Source organism: Ascaphus truei, chromosome 13 (genome assembly GCF_040206685.1).
Source record: "Ascaphus truei isolate aAscTru1 chromosome 13, aAscTru1.hap1, whole genome shotgun sequence".
Lineage (NCBI taxonomy): Eukaryota > Metazoa > Chordata > Amphibia > Anura > Ascaphidae > Ascaphus > Ascaphus truei.
Genome location: NC_134495.1, coordinates 25,289,450 through 25,314,722, shown reverse-complemented (window position 1 = coordinate 25,314,722; position 25,273 = coordinate 25,289,450). Strand labels below are relative to the sequence as shown.

Here is a 25,273-nt window from a genome sequence, read left to right as displayed (position 1 = left end):
CCCAAATCTCAAGATGACTCAAAGAAGGACAAATTGGTGGAAGGTATTATCTCTTGATACATTGATCGTTTAAAGTGCAATGTGTTACAGGCTAAGAGAGGCATTTTCAACCTGTCTCTAGTCTAAGCACTTTCTGAGGCTCAGGGCCAAGTCAATTCTAACAAAAACTTCATTTACAACCCTAAGGTAAACACCCCCCCTCCCCCAAAAGCTTAACCTTGTTTAATGGACATCTAATTTACTGTCATTATGGGTGATTAAGGATTATTAAAGGGTGGGGGACACTTGTGTAACCTGTTCAGTGCTGGAGTGGACATGAGCACATTGCAGAGCACAAAGGTTTACAGGTGGAATTTAATTGTTTCCACCGTTCTCATCCGGAACACATGGCTACCAGTGTGTGGAGATTATATGATATATATTATATATATAATATATAATATATATATATATAGATAGGAGAGAATTTTAGGTAAACTGTATATTTTGAGTGTTTAAACCTAAGCTTTAAACAGACTTGGTAACTAGTGTTTCTCATCATTAACTTTAGATTTGATCTTTATTTTTTGACAGCGCACTTTAATAAGAATATCAGAGCTCTTCACAGAGAGCATGGCTTGGTATGCCTTTTCTACCCTTCCCCATGAAGTGTACTGTTGCTTCAATAAAAAGCTTAGGGCTCATTATCATGGTTAACAATGCAAATACAAGTCATTATCTCAGCATGACAAACACATTGTTCAGAGATTTGACATCATCAGCCTACATAAAAGGGCATTTTCCATTCAATACCTCCTAAGCCACCTGGGAGAAAAGACTTCTGAAAAGGGAGCATTTAGGCTGGTCTATTTAAGGGTTTTGCTGTTGGAACATGAAACATTGAAAGGTCTTTCCCAAAGGAACAGAGATGGATACAGTATGGATTTGGTTATGCTTCTTTTTGCAAGTTGCTTGGACTTCCCCTGTGTCCTCTAGAAGAAGCAATGGACACATGTTGGAAAGAAACCAGGTGGAAAGAACAAGAGAACCAAACAATTTGGTCAAGGGACGCAGGACTGAAAACCACAACAGAGAAAGGTTGGAAACCTCTCTAGATAGGGTTGGTGCTGGGAGATGGTCTACAGGACAAGACCTTCTAAGATACCATAGGACACAGTGTATCCACATGAGTCAACCATGGACACATGGGCAAGATGCTGTTCGTAACCAAGACCCAAGCTCTGTTTTTCTGTTTTCAGTCCTCACTGGGTCCCTAAAGCCAATTTTCCCTCAACAGAACCTTTTTCAATACATCAGCAGGATCTACAGGTGCTGTAAACTTGGATTCACCTGTAGAAAGATTAAAGGGCTTCAGGGAACAATAGAAGTAGGTAAGTGGAACGCTCCCAAATTGTTCAATCCCTTTACTGCGAGCAAAGGGGTTCATGGAATCGGCTCCACTGGCAGGGAATTAGTTAATGGAAAGCATGGCAAAAGATTGTATTTTCTAGGCCTTGGTACAGCAGATCTATTTGGCTGAAGAAATGTATTCTTTGCACCTGGCGATGTTTTCTTTCTTATTGGATCAAAATTGAAGTTATTACTATACTTTCTATGGTGGGCAGAAAATACGCTTTTATTTAAACAACCTATCAATGTAATCTGCTTCCCTACAATGATTAAATCACCCATAAAGTAACAATTTTAACTTCAGTGTAAAAAAATTGCATAGCTCTAGTTTGCTTGGGTCTGTTAAATTCTAAATCTAGTCGTTGTGGTTCTGCCCTTTATCTCTTTGGCGCATGACAGCAGCATCATTAGTTTAAGTTAAACAGAGGAGGGGAAAGAAAGTCTGTCTCTGGATCAACAAGTTACCTGTATATACAACAGTTTGCAAACAGTCAGGGGATTAGTGTAAAGATTAGTGAATCTATGGAGACTTCCAAAGTTTAAAACAACATTCTACCCCAGAGGGCCTTTTTAGTGTGAACCATTATGATTTTCTGAATCTCCAGCTACTGAGGTTACAATGGTGACTTTTAGACTGCATTGGGCTCTGGGGAGAGCCCCACGTTATCCTCCAGGGCACATACTGTAACCTTTCAAACGCTCGTACCTCCTGCAGGAAGCATCACATTTGAAAAATAAAAACGGCGTTGGAAAGGTCACTGAGAGATCAGCGTTTGAAGTGTTTCTATGTGCCGTTAGTCAAGAAAATTGCTATTTTATAGGCAGAGTTTGTTTTAAAGATTAGCTTACAAAACAATTAATCAAGGCGAGATTAAAAGCACAAACGCGTTTATTTGAAATCATTTACAGTAAGAGAATTGCATGAATGTGCTACACATTGTATAGAGCGGTTTGCAGCCGTGTAGAACAGAGCTGTCTGTGTGTTTGACTCTGTGGGGACTTATGTACCAAGTGGTGGAAATGGCTTTTTCGACTCACGGAAATCTCATTGTAGATTCGCTTGTGTGAACCTATGTACCTACCCAAAGTTTCAATGTCTTGTTCATAAATAAAAATAAATAAAAAAACAACTAACTTTTTTTGGCGTTCAGATGTTAATGTTCTGCGACAAAAAAATTATGTTTGCGTGCACTTAAAAAAAGTTACGGTGCGTCAAATGTATCCACCCGGCGGAACCTGGCATAAACCCCGATTTGTTAGTGCAAAATTAAGTTGCTGTTTTTCCAGCAAAAATGTATTTGACCAAGCCCGGATGTTTCATTTAGGCTTGATATATAGTGTGTGCAGCCATGCCCGCGCACGTGCCTCACCCCCATAAACGTGTCTGTCAAGTATATATATATATATATTTTTTATTTATTATTTATAATATAGCAGATAATCTTTATTTTCCATGGGGTTAGGGGGAGGGGTCGGGGTAAGGACTGTACATGGATTATCATGGTCAGAATATGTTAAGAACCATAAAGAAAACTGTAACAAAAAAATAAAACAGATTTGTTTATAGGGTTAGCAAATTGATTAGGTTTTTACCGTCTGCTTACCAGGACTTTCTCTCTGTATTTGCTCAGGTGATAGGAGGAAGGAGATGGAATTCTACGTTGACTTGGACATCACCAATCTTTCGATCCTTCGAGCTGAGCTGCACCTGGAAGTCTCCAACTCTGACGGGCTGACAGTCATTCCAGTGCTGAGAGCCAAAGGGACCTCACACTCCAGGTATCCCCTTCCCCATCATAGATACAGATCCATTTATCAGCCATGCATGGGTCTTTTGGCAGAGCCATAGTTTAAGGACAATGGATTTATACATTTGGTGGGGGGATGGTGGAGAGAAACGCTAAAAAGCAATGATTGCTGTTGTTCGCTATGCTGTGACACTACTTCCCTGTGCGAGAGAAGACGTTAGTTCCATCCATTTGACTGGAGCTGAAGGCTTTTCCAGGACTGGGAAAAGGCTTCACAGTATAGTAAATAGTAGCCTCACTATTGAACATTGGTGTGTAACTGGAAATTTGGTGTGCGGTCAGCCTCACTAGTAAGCTAGTGGTACAAGTCAAGACAGTAGGGGCAACTGAAGAAGTGCAAAGAGTTACCCTAATAGAGAGATCCCATTAAAATATATGGGTAACTGCCATGTATTGAAGAGTGACCCAATGTTTTAACAGTTAATTCCCAATTCTCCCTGCTCAATAATACAAATGTAGTCAGCCTGATCCAAAATATATCCAGCTATTATGCAGAATAACACGGTTTCCATAGGATTCAATGGCAATATTGCTCAGATCACAACCTATCCCACCAAACCTTACCAGGGGATTATGACTGTGTATACGTGACATTTTTTCCCCTGTAGATGCTCTCTGTTACCAGGTTCAAACCTCAAGTCTTCCATCACATCTCTTCACAGATACTTACAGTTAATAAGAAACCGTGTCTCCGATCTAACGCTGGACGTGATGTTCCTGTTCAAAATGTTGAAGGAGACCCAGGACGTGATGAGTGAGGACGTGACAGAGCTAAGCCTGGCCTTGCATTGCATCCGAAATGAGCATCCTGTACCATGTGACCTAAATGGGGTATCACTCCTTCACCACCCCTTTATAGCTCTTCAGTATGAATAAGGACATGGGAACTAGACATGGGTGGATTTTCGGAATCCGACACTCCTGAGCCTGCAAAATGTACCCAACATTCATTCCTACTGGGAGCCATTACAGAAGACCTATTGCAAGAGGCAGTGCCACCTAGTGAGCATGTATAGCACCTATAGGCACCTACTGCCTGAACTATGGCTCTCCCACATAGTTTATGTAACAATTAAATAGACTTTCCCTATGATTTAATCATATTAGAGCAGTGTATCATAATATACAGTCTCACAACATTTCATGCCAGAATTGCCATTGGCACAGCCTATATCTTCTGAAGCTCCTAGAACAAGCCCTTTGTTGTTGAAATGATGTTGTTTATGAGTGCCTTGACTGTGGTTATATGGTGCAATCGGAAGAAACGGGGATAGCACTTGGTTGATAATACCCAAAGGGATACATGGGATGTCGGCAGCTTTTTCCAATTGGCCATTACTTCTAATGCTAAAGAAATATGCAAACCATATCAGCTGGGCTTGGGAAACTTGCTCCAAACATGATAAAAAACAAAACACTTATGTTTAATGAGGCTACGAAAGGACAGAATGGTAAATTGCTGGCGTTCTGCAAGGAGCAAACCCCTTTTGGTGGCAGGAAGGCATTGGTTAGATTGTGGGCATATGGGGAAAAAAATAGGAATAAAATGCCTGGAGACATTTCGGATCATCAAAGTCTCCCGGCTGCAAAACGAGACCAAAAAAAAACCAGCGCCAAATTTAATCAAGAAAAAATGTTCCCATTACATTTAATGGGATTTTTCTCTTTGATTAACCTAGTGCAATGTGTTTGTCCCAGATCTGCAGCCGGGAGACTGATAAATAAACCCCATAGATAGTGCCTCTTACCTTCCCTCTGGAGCCGGCGTCTCGTCCTGCAATCAGGTGACGCATCGCCATGACTACACGACGTAGCAGGAGATGCCGCTCTGGCGAAGGTAAGAGGCCCCCACCGCCAAAACCTCACTGCACCAAGCTCTGCAAAACTCTCAGCCGGCCATGCTTCATGCTGGGCGGTACCACACCCTGCAATATATCTACACTTCTCCGGGACCAAATACGTAGGGTGACCAGACGCCCCGGGTTTGGCAGTTTGTCTCGGGTCCCAACTTTTCTGTCAACTATCCCGTTTTTTCTGTGCGCTGGTTCCGCATGCGTCCTTGCCGCCCACTTGTGCGCAAATAGAGCTTGCTGGTCACGCATGCGCGAATGGCAAGCTCCAATCGTGCATGCAGCGCAACCAGTCTGCATGCGCATGGTAGAGTTGCGTGATGCTAACAGAACAGACACAGTCGAAACAGACGCTCAGTTTAATTTAATGTGTGCGACATGCAATTCCTGACTACGGGGTAGTTCTATATAGTCCGATGTGGCTGTTCTCTGCTGAAAACGGTCTGAACAACCCATCCAGACTGTATAGAACAAGGTACTGACTCCTGTAATTAAGCACACTCAAGCGGATGCCTAAAGAGAAAAAAATAAAAATGATTGTATCCATATCTACTAAACAGTGTTAAGCCATATGACCCAGTCACTTAGCATCAGTTAGTTAAAATAGCCCAATGAATTGGTATATTTATACTAAGAGATGCAAGATGGAAATGCCTTTCCTAGCACCATCCACCACCATCGCCTTGGAATATAAATTCCCATATTATGTAAAGACAGACACAACCGGTCACGCAAATTGCAATGGCGGCTCCAAAAATATCAGTCTTTACATTCACAGTAAAAAAAATGTAAATGGCTGTAAAAAAAAAAAAATCATGCACTTTCCTGAAATTGTAAATAATATTTATGTCTAGAGAAATTTTATCCTTCATTTTTCAAGTATTTTATTTTATGTGCAGTTAAATGTGATATAGCTCTGCTTTTAATTGTTTTTTTTATGTACAGTACATCTTCTAATAAATTTTAATAAAAGTACATATTTATTCACTGAGTAGGATGCGTGTACACACACACGAAAAAGGGATACCTTTCGTTTTTCATCATATTGTATATATTTCTCGCTCAATCCCCATGAAAATGTCAATTGTAGGTGTGTTATTAAGGCGAGATTAGCATGATATAATAAACACAATATAGACAATCAACTGATGGTAACTAATGTGATGCCACTGTATTATGCCAGCGAGGACCAGATACGCTGTGAGACGTTCCTGTTCATTAAACGAGAGATGGTAGTTTTTCCTTCGCAGCTCGTAAATGTGTTAAACTGTTGTAATCTAATCTGAAACACTAAGATTACTATAAAATATGGTTCAAACTGTGGGTTCAAAATGTCCTACTCTTGCACGCCCGAAGTTGAGAACGCCACTGTCCGATTGCATAATCAGTAACGCACTGATCCAGCTGCTCCCACCCCTGAACAATATGTTAATTTACGAATTAGTTGGGTTTTTTTTCTAGTCCTCCCAGCGCCCGTCCTTTATCAGGGAACATTTTATGGAAGCGTTTTGGACCATAATTCTTGCTCTGCCTCCACCACTTTGTAACGTGCTTATCTTCTGCGCTAATCATCATTTTGTAACTATGCACTTGATGAGATCATCACGCCGTCACCAATTCCACAGAATATTTATTAGATGATCGAATGATTCTTAAATGTAATAATGTACCTGTGGCAGACCTGCGATTGTTCAAATTTTCATGAAAAATAGTGATTTTTCAGCAAGATATGACTGTACATACTGTACATGCATATACATAAATATTGGAATGGGACGTTTGGCCACGACCAAACCGCAATAACTCACCGCCGGACACCTCGACCCCTTCTTTAAAATGTCCCATATCGCGCAGCTCATGTCAATGTCTCCAGGTGGTGGCTGCCGCTCATGTGAATGTCCTGGGTGGGCTTCTCCGAGTATCGCGCACCCACCGCTACTACACGCCATCTTCAAGTATCCTGCGAGACATTTAAAGACGGCGCGTAGGGGCGGCGGCGGGTACTCTGAGCGGCGGCCGCACGGGACTTTCACTGGAGCGGCTGCTGTGTGATATGGGACATTTAAACATGGGGTCGGTGTCGGGCTCGTGCACGCGACCACGTATAAAGGGGCGAGGTGCCCAGTGGCGAGTTGTGGTGGCGGCGGATCACCAAGGGGCTGTTTGTCACGGCCCAACGTCCTAGACCACATAAATATAACACACACTTCAATGTGGTGAAAAGTTAACATAATTAATATTGAATGGCGGTTAACACATTGTGAACTAGTGTTAGCAGATTCTACACGTTGCATAGTCTACTGGTGTGTTCATCGAAATTTAGGCCCTATTCAACATGTTGTGAAGCTGCTTCCCAGTGCTAGATAAGTTATCAGCTCCATTCAAATGAATGGGATTAAAATCTTCTCCAGTGTGGGGAAGCGGCTTCCCAGCATATCAAACAGATGTCAGTTAATGGTACATTGAGATTTGAGCCTTTCTTGCTCTCACTTATTCAATACAGTTGAGAAGTAATTAATAATGAGCGTCAATGAAAAGAAATAGAAGCTACAACATGGTTAACCGCGTCTCACTATAATGGTTAGGGGAGGGGGTTGTTGGCACAAGGAAGTTAATGCATCGCTGAAAACGTTGCACCGTACTGAGTTGAGTCGGTACATGTTGGGGAGGACCAAAAGTGGGAGAGAACAGTGGAAGAGAAAACAGGAAAGTGCAATAGGCAAGGGAATTAGGAAAGTGTGCAATAGGCAAGCGAATTAGGAAAGTGGAGGTTTACATACAGTAGGCAATTGAAGAGTGTTCTAATTAATGAGTGAAGCCCTCCAAAGAGACCATCGTAGTTTAGAAAGAAGTACCAAAGTATACCTCACTTCTTGTAGACACAATTGTTTTTTTATTATGGAACAAAATGGAGTCTGTTGCACCGTGAAAGTACAAGACAAGATAGTGGTGTTTCCACACCGAATGGCTGCTTTGCAACCAACCCCAAAAAACAGAGATCCTTAAGTCTGGAGCCAGAACATTAGACAGACTAACGGGAAATGATCCTTTTATTAAAAGAAAAAAAAAGAAAAAAACACTTTGGTCAGTTAAATATATCAGATCTCTCAAATTCCTTAAAAAGTAACCTTGACCAAGCCCTTCCTATGCCCACGACGACAGAGTGAGCTCTTATGCACCGTAAGGTACGTCTAAAGACCTTTTAAGAAGTATTCCTATGTGTCAATTCACAAAAGAAGAAGTCTCTTTAAAAAGCTGGACCATTGCAGAAAGTCCTTTTTATAGAAGACTTTTAGCTATAGCAACTGCATTCGAAAGGCATAGCTTCATTGATTATAGTTCAGTGTTCTTATACATATGTCATAGAACGCAATAAAGACGTTTGCTTAGAAAAGACCTCATTCATTTTTCTAGCCATGACGAATCTGGGTAGAACCGCCCCCAGATTACTTATCAGACTAGCATCACCCTAATATGATTTTGTGAACTAGATGGTGTTCCTATACGGTCGATACTTATTTCCTGACATGAACCTATCTCGAGAGACGTCAGGCCCGTCATGTCAACTTTATACATTGCTTTCGGTCACTTCTCTAACCTTTTATTTCAGAGTATTGTAAATATACAGTAGCAACATAACATACTATAGTAATGGTGCATTCTAGTAGAGAATGAAAATATGGCATTAGCTGTGATGAGAATACAATCCTTGATAAACCTTGGTTAGAAGAGAACAAAAGTGAGCGGTGTGGTGGATTTCTAGCTATTCTCTGAACGGGCCTCCGTTTCACTATTTTCCCCACCTGTTTCTCTCGTTTCCCCACCTGTTAATAAAGACTTTCAGCTGTAGATTTGTTTGTGCTGTTTGGTCAATATGGCGCCACAAGTCTTTAGCTGCCATATCACGTGCTCTCCTCTGCAGGAGTATAGTTTCAATGCTCCTTCGTGCCAGAGAACCGCAAGTTGGAAAAGGTAGGGGTTGGTTGATGCATACACTTCCTTCCTCTTCCTCATGTCGAGCCTACAATGCCAACCTATGGATAAGCCAATGGGTAAATAGATAACGTAAGATGTAGTCCATATACACAGGATGGGTTTTGTTAGAGAGACAAGCTCTTTTTTGAGGCAATTTTCCATGAGCAGAGATGTTTGCTTGCAAACGTTACATCGTTGACTCAGCGTCCAGGAGCAAATATGAAATCCAGGGCTTGGCGTTCAGCTGCTGCCACGTTGGGGTGCCACAAATCAACCATGAAAATCACTCGCGGTCCTTCCTCTGCGGAACCTAAGTGAGAAATAAAGAAAGCACATAGGGTCAGACTTACAAGACTCTGGTCCCTAGTCAATATGCTGCAATGCTATCCTCTCAGTGCTGGAGTAGAGTCCAGCTGCATACAGTGAATGGAACAAAAGTATTCTCCAGGATGAGGAAAATGGATTCAATCTCAGTGTCCCATTCACAGGAACGTGCCTTAAAGCAACAATGCCAAAATGCCCATATACATAAATATATATCTATCCCGGCGGTCCTATTAGCTGGACCACACTATTATTAGCTGTGGGCAACCGCAGGGGAACTCTGGAAGTTACCAGTATTTCCTCTCCCTCCAAGGGAAACAAAACAGTCAAAAAATCTCAGGCTAAAAGGGGGCTGCAACATTGTACGCTGCAGATTCCTTTTGAAGTCGTTTGGCAAAAACCACTGGTAACTTCCCGGCGATGTATCTGGAGATCCAGAGTCTCCACAGAGTTAACAATAATATTGTTGCGCTCCAGGGAACTTAAAGTGTAAAAAACAGAAGAATTATTCTGACTGATCATTTTCTTTCCTAGAGCTCTGCATGGCAGTCACAAATTAATGGGTTAAAGCCCTCTCCTGGGTCAGGTAGAAAAAAACTCTTGCTCCTCTATATAAAACCCCTGCTCCTACTCAGACGTCTTAGGTCCCCTCTGCAGCGCGCGCTATGGCGTGCACTGCAGGGACAAGAACTGCCCCTCAATGGGGCCGGGGCCGGTACCTACCTTGGCCTCCGTGCTGCGTGGCCAGATTTTTCTGAAGACTGTAAAATGGTCTTCAGAACTGGCGACGGAGCGCTGGCCAAGCCCCCCAGCCAGCGGTTCGGCCAATGAGGGCGAACCTGCCGGGTGACGTCATGGCCGCCACCCCGACACGCACCCCTCCCCCCCATCTTTTCCCCCTGCAGCTCTGCACGGACCGAACAGAGCTGCGCGCACCGCCAGCATGGCCGTACGTTGTGCCCCAAGCTGAAAGGACACAGCCTGCTCCCGGCACCAAAAGGAGGAAAGAAAATGAAAAAATCCGTAGGAATAGGTCTTCCATCTCCCTCTTTACCAATTGTGGCAGTCAGGGACGAATGGGAACTACCAGAGAAATTCCCTGGGGTGGGTAAAGTAAACCGAAAGATGTGGGTGTGTGATATAGATATATATATATAGATATATATCTATATATATATATACACACACACACGCACAGTGGTTGACAAATCACCAAAAAACCTACTCGCCACACAAAAAAATCTACTCGCCACCTAGTACCAAACGTGTGCTGCTTGGGCCAATATTTACTCGCCCGGGGGTTAAATCCACTCGCCTGGGGATATATATATATCTTCTGTAGAAGAGTGTACATTCACTTTATGATTTAAATGTGGATACCGACAACCTCACTGCTGCCGTGCATAACTCCTCCGGTATAGCCTTGGCTTTGATAGCCAATGATGTCACTATATGTCTTGTGGAATGAGCTTTCAAAATTATTTGTAGTTCTACGCTTTTTGGGGTATAAAACAAAAAAAACAACTTTTTGTTTTATATATTATTCCTTAATCCATATAGCAATCGTATCCTTTGAGGACATTCTACGCTTTTTCCTTCTGGAATAAATCAGTAATCCGCCTGATGTTTTTGTTCTATCCAGGTATGTTTTTGTTCTATCCAGGTATGTTTTTAACTTGGGAGGTTCTGGCATTTTGCTGAATGGACAGGACTCGCTGTAGTTGCTTCCCCTCATACAGAGGTAACAGGAAGGGTTCACAGTTTTAGTGTTAGGACCTGCATTTTTGGTTATACCTGGACGTTTGGTGTGCAGGCTTACGACGCTTTGGCCAAAGGGTTTAACTAAATAACCAAGTAATTACTATTATTATTATTGAAGTATTTAAACTTTATACTTATTACCATATATGTTTTGTCAATTTGATGTAGCAATGGGCACCCCTGTCTTTTGTTGTATGTTTTTGCTCTATCCAGGTATGTTTTTGTTAAGTGGACTAGATCTAAGCCATTTAATTTTTTCTCCGTTGGATTAGTTGGATTTGGGTAGAATGATGGTAAAATTAGATCTAGATTTATGTGGGATCTAGATACCACCGTCGGTAAGAATCCTGGGATTGTTCCAAGCACTATTTCGTCTAGATGGACGATTGCAAAAGGTTGAATGGCTGATAAAGAGCTAATCTCACTAGCTTCTTATGGATATTATAGCAATTAAGGTGACCATTTGTATTTTGATGTACCTTAAAGGTATATTTTCAATAGGTTCAAATAGTTACATTAATTTATCTAAAAGGGGGGATGTTACCGCAAAGGTAATGGATGGATTAAACGCTCCTGCAACCCTCCCGGGAGCCCCTGCCACCCACCCTGGGGATACCAGAACCTTCACCCACCTCCTCTACCGCCAACAAACCAGGCACTGGTATTTAACCCCTTCATTACCTTAGCGGTTAGCCACTAAGGAAATTAACCTCGGTTTTAATTTTAATAACATCGGATTGAAGCAGGGGGTCTCTGAACCTGAACTGTATTCATTTCAGGCCCGGGGTCCCCCTGCTTCATGAGGTACAGGCCCAAGTATGGGGTGCCGATATCTCCTGCAAGTTTAAATGTCCCGGTCACATGGGCCGTGACGCGGGACATTTAAACTTGCAGGAGATACCGGTATCCCATATGGTGGCCTGTACCTTGAGAAACTGTTCAGCTCTTCCAGATTAATTTAGGGAAATTGTAGGAGTTCCGGGCATATCGCTTGAAAAGCAACTAAAAAGTCGTGCAGTATGTCATTTTTGCTTTTAACAAACGGTATATAAAATGCGATATATCTTACTGAATACCGTTTTTTGTCTCTCACAAATCTCACACCGTGTGGTAGGAACATGCCAACACATTCGATGTTGCAGTAATAACATTGACGCTGATATGATGGAGAAGAGAGAGAACTGGCACACAGGCAAAGGCGTGGGTCACCAAAAAGTAGAATGAAAAATAATCCTTTATTGGTCCATATAAAAAAACAGAGGTATACACCCTCCTACGTGTTTCGTGTATCAAAATACTCCTTGATAAAGTGTATTTTGATACACGAAACGCGTAGGAGGGTGTCTACCTCTGTTTTTTTATATGGACCAATAAAGGATTATTTTTCATTCTACTTTTTTGTGACCCACTCCTTTGGCTGTGCGCCAGTTCTCCTTCTCCATCAAAATCAGCAACTTCACTTGGCTGCACGCCAACCAAGACATTTGGATTGGGGCATATATGTGAGTATTACTGACTATTTATATATTGTGGTATGCTGTGAGTACAGGGACCATCCCTATGAAGATTTGTCAGGGGTCATTACCATAAGCCCTATCTCCAGGGATCATCTGGCCCTTCAGGGGACTTTACACCATTATTTACCTCACTAGCCCCAATCCTTACATCTTCCTGTATCATTGGAATGACGTGGATCCAGCGTTGTAGCGCATTAATCACTAACTACTCCTCTTTATAACATTGACGCTACCTGAATAGGCCCCTTAACCTTCCTTGAAGCTTTTTTAAACACCTCTGTTTTGGGGTCTTTTTTAGAAGAGGGAATATCAGACTTATGTCTGATTGAGGCGGCACGGAAAAGTGGAGATAAAGGCACCTCGAGCATAAAAGAAACAGAGGTAAAAAGCAAACCCGGAAGGTATTGTGATAGAGCTATGTGGTCCCTCCTCCATTCCTCAGTGCAGTAAATCTACAGACCGATCGCTGCCCAACTATACTCTGCTGTGTCGGAGCGTGCTGTTGAATGGAACTTCTGGCAACAAGAGGACTTATTGTGCATCACGTCCAGTGTGCACATCGTTTGTGGTGCGCCCTTCGTAGGCTGGGAGTATGCAACTTACCACATGGCGGGTTTCCCTTGCGGTCGTAACCAGCATGTTTGTAAGGGGGATGTGGCCCACTGAATATCAGACCCGGAGATTTCAGACACCCTGGGGAACACTGCAGCTACCGGATGGTGCTGTCTTGTATGGAGGAGGCCAGGAGAGGACCTTACCCCATTTGTCTTTGACTGCCATGGAGGGCAAAGGGCAAAAAAAATATGTATTTCTGCTTTAACAAGGTTTAGTAAATATGGTCCATAATGTATCTACCCTACTATATTATATGCAAGTTATGCATACACCCATTCCACCATATAATACATTACGCGCAAGTATAGCTTCAATGAATATAGGGGTTCAGGCTAGTATAAATAACCTTTTCTCCTGTCCTAAGTTAGCACTGTTATAAATAAGAACTTGTGTATAATTAAGGGATCTAGATCAGTTCACAAAAGTACTATTAAATGGGAAATTAAAGTGCTGCACAGGCAATTGATTAAGGCAGTTTTACATAAAACACAGGCTACATCTTTTTCAAAACGTATCCTCAAATTGTTAAATAAAGTACATGCACATAATAAGAGCAAAACAAAAGCTAACATTAAAAGAGAGATTCTTCATTCCCCTGCCAGACTACGCAGCCAATCAGGATGAATGGCGTTAAATTAACCGACATTCCCTCTGACTTCTACTACTTCTGGGACAGTACGCTCATCCTCTTCATTGGTGATGCAGTAGAAAGCTCCAAGTGAAGAAGACGGTTTTGTGCCGTTTCAGGAGAAGTCAAAGTCAGTGATTAATAACACATGTAATTCTGGCTGTGGATCTGTAGATTAGGTTTAGGGCGTGGAATTAAAATACTTTTCTAATACAAAGTAGCATCTTCTTGGAGTGCAGTCACCATACCTTCATGAAACGCGGTGTGCAGGAAGGAGTCATCAAACAGAAGGCAGTGTCCTTCTGCCCAACACTGAGGTTCTCCACCAACCACCAGCTCGCAGTTACTTGGGATTCTTAGACCTTCAATTACAACACACATGGAGATGGTTTATTAAGAGGCACAAAATGCTTGACATATGTGGTTGGACATTTCAAATATCAGGAAAAAGCCTCTAGAGAGGAATGTGGAGCACAGCACAAGGACGGACAGCAGGACCAGCACACCAAAGGTTAACTAATTTATTGGTATAGGGGGGGACACCATAAAACAGGACAATCACCCACTCTGACGCGTTTCGGGCTAAGCCCTTTGTCAAAGTGGGTGATTGTCCTGTTTTATGGTGTCCCCCCCTATACCAATAAATTAGTTAACCTTTGGTGTGCTGGTCCTGCTGTCCGTCCTTGTGCTGTGCTCCACATTCCTCTCTAGAGGCTTTTTCCTGCTCTGCAATCAAGTTGGAGGCACGACTGCATGGATTCCCTGCTGATCTACACTACTCTACAAATTTAAAAGTGAGTGGACTATGATATATCTACTGCTCTCTGATATTGTCACCGTTTCTGTTCTGTGACTTACCTAAGTGTGGTAGGAGAACAGGGAACTTTCAGCATATGGCGCTATGTTCCCCTAATACCCTATAAATCCCACTTTTGGAAGCCATATAGGCAGTCACATACTCACGAACAGTTCAAAAGGTTGACTTGGATATATATCCTCAAGAAGCAGTTTTTTCCTCACTAATAACCCAAGCAAAGAATATATATCCGTGACATATGGGACTTGTTACATAATATACCTGTTAATATATCTGTTGCACCTTTTTGGACTGAAGTCCTGTTCTCTACATTTGAAATATCACTTTATACAATGCTCACCTACACAAGGAATCAAGACAACGAGTGTTCAATCACACTTTGTGTTATTAGGCCACAAGCTGAAGGTCTCATCATGACTGGCTGCCCAGGTTTCCCAACACGTGCTACCTGTACTGCAGAAGGTCCTAGAATGTCGTACTTTACACTACTGTGGCTTCTAAACAAAAACAACCACCACAATACAGACAATGGTATTTTTACAGTGAAACTGCAATTGAAACGAAGAGGTGTGATATAAGAATTTATATAGACACCTGGAAGTATCTGATAGTATTGGAAGTTTTGGTAGGTTTTGCCGAACAAAATCCCTTTGTTACTGTACGTTGGAACATTCAGTTTTTAAATATTTGGACGAAATCTAACCAAATACAGTACAAATAGGCATAACATGGCGACTGTGGTTCATGGGATTTACCAAGTGAATGTCCTAATTACTCAGGGGGTAATTCAGTAAAGTGAGTTAGTGGTGATTAGGCACGAAAACACCAACATTTTCTTTCAAGTCAATGGGAATTTCTGTGTGGGCACCAGTGAATCCAGGGGTCTGTCTCCAGATACACTTACTTACAATCTCAGATATGCCTTGAAATCACTAATTTGTGTATTTTTAATATAGCTGTTTCTCTATGGTCTCCCAGCATACTACAGTACTTGGGGACATACTGCTCAAAGATGATATTTAGGTCACTTCTAACGTTTGGATTCTGTGCTGAACGTCTAATAATGACAGTCAACTTGCAGAGTGAGGTGTTTACGGCAGGACCTCACGCTGCCTTTGCTTTTAACCATGGTCGAGAACAGGGGTGCGCAAAGTTTTTGGTGTGCGCCCCCCTGCCTGGGAGCTCCAGCGTTCGCACCTCCCCTGGCTTAGAACCCGGCGTCAAATGACGTCAGAGGTCATGTGACAGCGTCATTTGCTGCGCGTTGTCACGGCGACGCATCACATGACCTCACTGCGTCATGACGCCGTGTTGCTATGGCAACGCGTCGCCGAAGACCCAGCTGGCAGCAGTTAAGGGACGTTACAGAGGCCTCTCCCGGCATTTAATGTAAATGCCTTGGGGAAGGGCGCGGTGCCTCTGTAACCGCTGCGCCTCCCATAGCAAATCTTGCCCCCCCCAGGGGGGGGGGGCACCCCCCAGTTTGCTCACAGCTGGTCTAGAACAGGGGTGCTCAACTCCAGTCCGCAAGGGCCACCAACAGGTCAGGTTGTAAGGCTATCCCTGCTTCAGCATAACCGGTTCACTCAAAATTACTGAAACACTAACCCAGCCACCTATGCTGAAGCAGGGATATCCTTAAAACCTGGCCTATTGGTGGCCCTAGAGGAGTGGAGTTAAGGCCCCTGTTCTAGAACAATACGTCTCTATATTTTATATTTCTCACCTTCTACTGTACTTGCCACTGTATTAAAACACGTTGAGTAGTAGCATAAAGTTATGAGTTAGGGATGTTAAGCCAGCAGTAGACATCCAACTGGCATGTTATTTGCATTAGTGTGTTTACATTGTCGGTATTACAGGGTTCAAGAGGGGTAACACGTGAGGACACAAGAGCATCAAGTGCACAGTAATAATACAAGGGAGTCACAACGATTAGCATTCCGCCTGGACAAACGTGGTCTAATCTTCATCCATCTCACAGACAGGCTACTCGGGATTATAATTATTGGCCATCATCCTTCAGGTTACAGCCAGGATACACAGGGTTATAATGATTCCCCAGTTTATAACTGGGATCATAGAGTGGTCAATATTGACCAGTGAACATTTTGCTTGAGAGGTTACATTGGGTCATGATGACCAATCAGACAGGATACAGTACTGTAGGTCATACTGACCAATCATCTTACAGATAACCAAGTTAATTTATAATTTCCGATTGTCATTATATACTAGCCTTGATATAACAGTTGGCCAATTTAAATATGGGCAACGACATGTTTTGTAGGGCGACAACTCATATGCTGTACATTGCTTTTCAAGCATTAACATTCCTTAAAAATAATTCAACTCTGTTGTGTTGGCCAATCACTGAGCAGCAAAATTGCTGCAAAGCGAGTGGACCATTTGATGACGCGTCAAATATATGACTTAGTTCCAAGTAGCATGGCATCTGCAATGTCCCATATGAAAAAGAACATGCTACAATATAAAGAGATGCCAGGCAGGACAACAAACGTCTAGTTGTCTAAGGCTCCATCTCTATGGATAGAAAAGATCTCACCATACAAGGTCATGGGGTCATCTATATCAGCGGTGCGCAAACTGTGGGGCGCGACCCCCAGGGGGGGCGCGACACTGCCGACGGGGGGCGCGGGGTTTACAGAGGCCCCGCGCGCTTCCCGAAGGCACTTAAATTAAGTGCCGGGGGAGCTGCAGGGCCTCTGTAAACCTAACTTACCGTGGCTCCGGCGGCTTCCTCCCTGCGGCGCCATGGCAACGCGGCGTCAAAATGACGCCGCGAGGTCATGTGATGTCACGTTGCTATGGCAACGTGACGTCATTACGCCGGAGCGCGGGTAAGTTGGGGTTGGGGGGGGCGCGGGAGCGAGGGGACAGCCATCAGGGGGGCGCAGGGAAAAAAGTTTGCGCCCCCCTGATCTATATCATTGGAAAGCCAAAGCCTCCATTTGAACTGTAAGGTTTTCGGTCTTCCATGCTGCCGCAAGCAAGTTATTTCTGTGTCTCCCCCTGCCTGTAAATATCCAAAGATTCCTCAGCCTTGTTGCTGCCCTCAGGAGAAACAGTAGTCTTCTCCTCCTCCTCCTTCAACACTCTGCTCTCCTTGTATGTAGAGCCTTGCATAACATGATCCATACCATTATGATGGAGGCTACTGGAGCAGCTCCGTGACAAGAACTTTGAAGCGGGTTAACCTGGTTCAAACCTCAGCATCAGCTCTTCATATGAAGTCTGTTTATCTCCCTGTGCCTCAGGACCCAAAAGCTGGTCTGTAAGGTCTTTGAGACAGCAACTCCCTCCATTATTTTTTTGCTTGCAAACTTCCATCTGTAGGTGAAGGTTTTCTGTGTGAATTTGCAAACATTCAGACGTTTGAATATTCACATTTGAACCCTTTGGGCACACACCAAGGGCCCATGACGTAGTGGCTACATCATGCCACAAGAGTGCTTTTTTCAGCTTTGATCACGGCCCGCGTTCCCATGGAGCGCCGTACACCGTCTGAAGTATAGGAAAACGGTAGACGACTCCTCTTCCGTTAACAGGATAAGGGCGGCCTTGGGGGCCCTAGGATTGTTTATAAAGAGACATCTGGGAGGTCGATACAATGGTGTGTGTACTTTTGTATGGATCGCAAGAAATCTGCAGGAATTTTTTGCCTCATTTTAATGAAGTTTTAAAAAGTACCATGTTTACAAGGATGTGCAAAGCTTTCGCAATGCATTGAAGACCCTTCTAGAAGCAAATTGATGTTGAATGAGAGAATTCTATTCAAATTCACTACAAATAAGGGATATTTGTTCTTCCTAGAGCCATGTCGGAAACGTATCATAATATTACATGCCTAATGATCTTTAAGTCTGGCACTGCCGTAGCAGACAATGTATTGAGCACAAATGACCAATTAGCACACTACGTTTTGGCAATTAAAGGCTTACTCACAACCAAGGGTGCTTGAACGCGTTGAAGGTTTGCTGTTGTCCCACACCATGAATTGTTAAATAAAGGACTATTTTTCTGCAAGACCTGTTCCTCCTTACTGCTGTGCGCTGCACACCCTGGCTTTGGATCTACACTCTACTACAGCTGCACGCTTTGGAGGGGAGACTGGGGAAGGAAAGAATACTACAGTGAGTACTATACCTGGGGCTACCTAATGAGGAAAGAGGGGGCTGTCTTCTGGCAACCCACTCCTACCTTCAGGGTACCTTATGCCCGTTTAAAGGCACAGTACCAAGAGTAAAATTGTTTATTACCCAGCTAATACTCCCTGCCTTCAAATACAGTCCCAGCACTTTTTGAGCACCATTACAAATGCACAAATCATGCTTGATGTAAGGACTTGGGTGCTAAGACTGCTTTGTTCTGTGTAGGCCATCGCTGGACAGCTATGCTTGCTGTAACATCTGACTCCCTCTGCCTATAAGAAACCCCTTGTTCCTCACCTCTGGGTTTCTCAACAGTGGAGTAGGTGGCGTTTTTTCGCTGCTGCAGTACTTGGTATTTTCTGAACTCTTGTATTCCTGGTTTCGGACTCTGGCTTGTTTTTGACTACTATTTATTTAGCCCTGTTTTTCAACCCTGTTTCCATTCTTATCTGTATATACCGGTCCTGCCCTCTATACAGTTCCTCCTTGTTGTTTATTCCTGCCCTGACTATGGATCCACTCTGCCGTTCACTTTCATCCTGTCTAAAGGTTTCCTCCTGCTGCTGTTCCCGTCTTCGGAATTCGCTCTGCTGTTGGCACCTGCTGTTCACACTGTCTACCTCTTCTGCCCGTCCGTCCCTTTCGGAGCCCTCCGGTGCCCTTTGCACCGCAGACCTGGACTTCCTGGCTCTGACTATCTGCAACCGCCCCCATGGTATTTGTCTACAGACTCTCCCTGTGGATTCCCACAATTCAGACCTAAAACTTGGGATATGAAGACACTTTCCTGTACATTGAGCAATACAAAATTACCACTTTTATGTTAGATTAAAACAGATTTTAACAAAACGTATACAGTTTCCCTGTCTCTCTCTTTCATTAGCATTCAAACCCATAATTGATTCCTAGCTTATCCTCCATTCAAGACTGAAATTTTTTATCAAGAACAAACAAATTAATGACAAGAAAGGACCACTTGGTCAACCTTAGATGCCTATATTCCGTAGTCACATTAGGACAGGTTCTCAAACTTTGTGCAAAGGATATATCTCTCTGGTGCCTAACACATATCAATACGTAGAAATAAAAAATATATACAACCAGGACTGGCAGATGATTCCGATCCCAGGATGGACTCCAGATGGTAGGGGAATCGTACACATGAAGTAAAAGCAAACAAATTACATAGCGGAATACTGCAAAAAAATAAAACAATTTAACAAAAACAACACGGACACACACGTGTGCGTGACACACTAATCAATAACTGGAAGCTAATACGAACAACAGGTGAACTGAAATAATTTAAAAAAAACATTTAATAAAACACAAATGGTATAACACTAATAGTAAATATCCTATAGACAAAGTCCCACTGAAAACTCCTCGGCTTTGGATAGACTGCCCACTTACCAGATGGCGAGACTACGAGTTGCGTTCCGCCCGGACAGCAGTTGCTGGGGATTAGGACGCCGCCTAAGTCGGAGAAGAGAAGCCAGGAACCACTTGCCACAGACGAGAGGGGAGACTCTCAGATATCTCCACCGCCTGCTACCACTTTCCATCTGGTAAGTGGGCAGTCTTTCCAAAGCCGAGGAGTTTTCAGTGGGACTTTATCTATAGGATATTTACTATTAGTGTTATACCATTTGTGTTGTATTAAATGTTTTTTAAATTATTTCAGTTCACCTGTTCGTATTAGCTTCCAGTTATTCATTAGTGTGTCACGCACATGTGTGTGTCCGTGTTGTTTTTGTTAAATTGTTTTATTTTTTGCAGAATTACGCTATGTAATTTGTTTGCTTTTATTTCATGTGTATGATTCCCCTACCATCTGGAGTCCATCCTGGGATCTGAATCATCTGCTAGTCCTGGTTGTATATATTTTTTATTTCTACCTATTGATATGTGTTAGGCGCCAGAGATATATATCCTTTGCACATCACCTTTCTCTGACCAGGTGGTCAGAGCTATATCTTAGGCAGCTGCCCACATGTTACCCACATTGGGTTATCATTATCCTCAATCACTATACTGGGTGTAATCACATCATTACACCTTTTCAGAATTAGCGCTACCTATTCCTTTTTCAGGTTCTCAAACTTTGCTCATCACAGAACACTTCAATGCTATCAATTATGTAGAGGACCACCATATTGTCGTGCCCGGTTTATCAACCTATTACAAATAAAGCAGTTGGATGTGAAAAAGTTCCTTACAATGGACTTATCTACAGCCCTTATCTGCTGGAACTGGTTGAGAAATCACTAGGCAGAAAGCCTAGTGAATTTTGATGGGCTTCATGGACCACCACCAAAGTACCAATAGATAGCTGGTGACCCTCATACCATAGTTTGAGGACAGCTTCATTTGATAAAAAAAAATATATAATGTATATATATATATTTTATGTGGTAATTTGGGGGGGGGGGGTTCCGAGCTTGCTGGGTATCTGTGTGTTTATTAACCTTGTCCAGCTGATTTCAACTGTTATTGGAGGTTAGTGGCTCCTCCCACCAGGGTTTAAGCTCGCCCCTCCCCACTTTCCAAGTTAGCAGGTCAGTTTCATTTTGCTGGGTTGTGACAGATCCAATGTTGATCATTCTTCCTCTAATTACAGAGGTAAATAAGAATTTTAACTCAGGTTAACATTAGGACCTGCTAATGGTCATGCCTTCATGTGGCAGCAGGCTTAAAACGCTGTGGCCAAAGGGTTAAACTAAATGACCCTTTTTCAAGAGAATATATAGGTATTTCACTGTGTATTTTTGTCATATTGGATGTAGCTTTGGGTTTCTTTGGTTCTCGTTGTATACATTTAGCCAAGCCCATTAGCTCTCCTTTTGACACATATACATTTACTGTATATATTATGTGGTAAAAAAAATAATTCAGAGCTTGCTGGGTATCTGTGTGTTTATGCAGCTTCACTTGATCCAAGATCATACTTCATGATCTGCTTTATATTTCTCAGTGCCTTCTGTTCTTACTGTGCTCATCCCAAGTTTTACTTCTGAATATGAATAGCTTGACTCTCTAACCACATCATTCTAGATCAATGTTGTTCAAACCCTTCTTAAGGGAACCACGTCAATTTTTACATCTGTTAATCCATTAGTTATTTCTGTAACTAGGCCAAAGTTCCTGAAAATTGAAAAATTATTGAGATAGAAGTCTATAAAACACAGTTCCAGAAAGGTATAAGATGTATGCATGCATTTTAGTATGGAGTGTATCCTTAAATATACTATTCTAAAAAAAAAAAAAACGAACTAGTTAGACATACCCAGGTGGCATCTTATTCTGATGTTGGTTGGGCCATAGTGTTCCGTGATGACTGTCCCAGGATTCAGCACGGATATACAAGCATTCCCAAACACATTGTTACCAATGAAGGTGCGGAGACTTCCAAGCAAACGGTACGTCCGTGGGCATTTCTTGCAATTGGCCGGAATGCCCACACCTTGGTTGACCAAGTAAAACGTGAACCACTCCCCACTTGGGGTACTGTTTAATTTCCAGCCTTGGGGCAGGCTGCAATTTGAAAAAGCTTTGTAGAGTGCTTCAAATTCACCAAGAATGGTGGCAAAGTTCAGCTCTAGCAGTTCCACGTCATGCTTTTGGGCGTCCCGTGAGAAATAGGGCGTGGTGGGCAAGTCTGGTACAAAGAAGACCTCCGGTTTTTGTATGGACGGCCTGTCATTTAAATACCGGCCTTGTTCTCGGATGCCCTTGTGGAGTCTGCCCATGCCAGACCACGAGTACCTCTTGGCGTATTCCTGCAGGTTGTGATAGAGTTTTTGGTTCAGTCCGTCGTTATGGGTGCAGCGTACACACTCACGTGAGTGGCAGTAAGCAAAACCGTTCTGCAAGCCTTTGGCTTCCGAACTCTGGATGAGCAAATTCACAGTGGCAAAGGGAGAACGGGGTTGGTCTTTACCGACGCGGTAACAGTACCACGCAAACAAAAGCAAGAGGCAGATAACAGTGGTTAGTGCGAGGGTGTTGCAGTCACGCACAGACTGGATGCCACCAGCAATCAGATCCCGAAGTCCATTCAGCAAACAGCTCCAGTCACTCAACCACTCTGCAGACATTTTTGTCCAGCTGCTGTTAGGTTTGTATGACGATGCAATGCAACAAGGACTGGAAGTTCTAGGAGGGGCCCACACCATGCGGGTTAATGTGGATGAATTGGTGAACAAAACAACATGATTCTGTCTGTTCTCTTTAGACATCTAAGCAGTGTGTTAGTAGCTAGGGGGTGTTTGGTGCTGACATCTAGAAGCGCATAAGAAAACGTGGGACCATACTGATTTCCGGGGTCTGGTCTTGTACAGCACGTAGCAATGTGTCATCAGCGGCTTCACTGCTGTCCACTGGGGAGAGGTCATTCTGAAGAAGACCGCAGGCTGGATGGGTCTGTTGAAAACAAAACAAAAAAACACTGACACTTTATTCCAGTTTCCTCTCAGGTCCTAAACACTTCCCCATTAAAACAGTATGGTCATCACATGTGGAATAATCCATCCTGCCAGTTCTAGTTGTTTTGATGTTTATTTTAGTGTAAAATGAAATACATTAAAAAATTGCCCTCATTTGTCTGTGTATATACGTGTGTACTAATGTGCGTGTGTGTATGTGTGTGTGTGTACTAATGTGTGTGTGTGTACATGTATGTATATATACATATAGATATATAGAAAAGAGAAATCTGCAGCACTCACCAAGATGATGTCAAAAAAAGGTATTTATTCCCACCGTGTGAATTAGCTTGATAAAGAACCCATAGTGGTCCGAAATGTTGCTCAAACTGCTGTGTCCGGTTACTTCACGCTGGGAATAAATACCTTTTTTGACAACCTCATTTTGGTGAGTGCTGCAGATTTTTCTCTTTTCTAATAATATTGTTTTTGACTGGTTTGGGATCCCAGTATTTTTGCTGGCACCTCATAATAGCGCTTATATACAGTCATGTGAAAAAGAAAGTACACCCGCTTTGAATTCCATGGTTTTATATATCAGGACATAACAACAATCATCAGTTCCTTAGCAGGTCTAAAAATTAGATAAATACAACCTCAGATGAACAACATGACATATTACACCGTGTCATGATTCATTTAACAAAAATAAAGCCAAAATGGAGAATCTGTGTGTGAAAAACTAAGTACACCCTTACTGCTTCCATAGGAATAAAGATGTTAAGTAGCAGACAGGTGCTGCTAATCAAATGCCCTTGATTAATTGATCATCAGCAAGTGTGACCACCTCTATAAAAGCCGAAGTTTTAGCAGTTTGTTGGTCTGGAGCATTCAGGTGTGTTAACACAATCCCAAGGAGGAAAGACATCAGCAATGATCTTAGAGAAGCAGTTGTTGCTGCCCATCAATCTGGGAAGGGTTATAAGGCCATTTCCAAACAATTTCAAGTCCATCATTCTACAGTGAGAAAGATTATTCAAAAGTGGAAAACATTTAAGACAGTTGCCAATCTTCCCAGGAGTGGACATCCCAGCAAATTCAACCCAAGGTCAGAACATGCAATGCTCAGAGAAATTGCAAAATACCCAAGAGTTACATCTCAGACTCTACAGCCCTCAGTTAGCATGTTACATGTTAAAGTTCAACATGGCAGCACGGCTTAGGTTTGCAAAGTTGCATCTGAACAAACCACAAAACTTCTGGAACAATGTCCTTTGGACATACGAGACCAAAGTGGAGATGTTTGGCCATAATGCACAGTGCCACGTTTGGCGAAAACCAAACATAGCATATCAGCACAAACACCTCATACCAACTGTCAAGCACGGTGGTGGAGGGGTGATCTGGGCTTGTTTTTGCAGCCACAAGAACCTTGCAATCATTGAGTCGACCATGAACTCCTCTGTATACCAAAGTATTCTAGAGTCAAATATGAAGCCATCTGTCCGACAGCTAAAGCTTGGCCAAAATTGGGTCATGCAACAGGACAATGATCCCAAGCACACCAGCAAATCTACAACAGAATGGCTGAAAAAGAAAAGAATCAAGGTGTTGCAATGATCCAGTCAAAGTCCAGACCTCAACCCGATTGAAATGCTGTGGCTGGACCTTAAGAGAGCTGTGCATAAACAAATGCCCACAAACCTCAATGAACTGAAGCAACGTTGTAAACAAGAGTGGGCCAAAACTCCTCCACAACAATGTGAGAGACTGATAAAGTCATACAGAAAATGATTACTTCAAGTTATTGCTGCTAAAGGTGGTTCTACAAGCTTTTGAATCATAAGGTGTACTTAGTTTTTTACACATTGCTTCGCCATTTTGGCTTTATTTTTGTTAAATAAATCATGACATTGTAATATGTCGTGTTGTTGCTCATCTGAGGTTTTATTTACCTAATTGTATGACCTGCTAAGGAACAGATGATTGTTAT

At 42.7% G+C, this 25,273-nt stretch overlaps 1 protein-coding gene across 1 annotated transcript in view; it reads right to left on the bottom strand.

Moving 5' to 3' along the window:
- Positions 1-7,917: 7,917 nt before the first annotated feature.
- Positions 7,918-25,273, bottom strand: part of ASPHD2 (aspartate beta-hydroxylase domain containing 2) — a 39,666-nt gene continuing 22,310 nt past the window's right edge. Inside the window, exons 2-4 of the mRNA XM_075568963.1 lie at positions 22,143-23,278; positions 14,116-14,229; positions 7,918-9,332 (exon numbers count right to left, since the gene is read on the bottom strand). Coding sequence (XP_075425078.1) covers positions 9,223-9,332; positions 14,116-14,229; positions 22,143-23,094 — 1,176 coding nt within the window. The 5' untranslated portion in view covers positions 23,095-23,278 and the 3' untranslated portion in view covers positions 7,918-9,222. The remainder of the gene's footprint in view (positions 9,333-14,115; positions 14,230-22,142; positions 23,279-25,273) is intronic.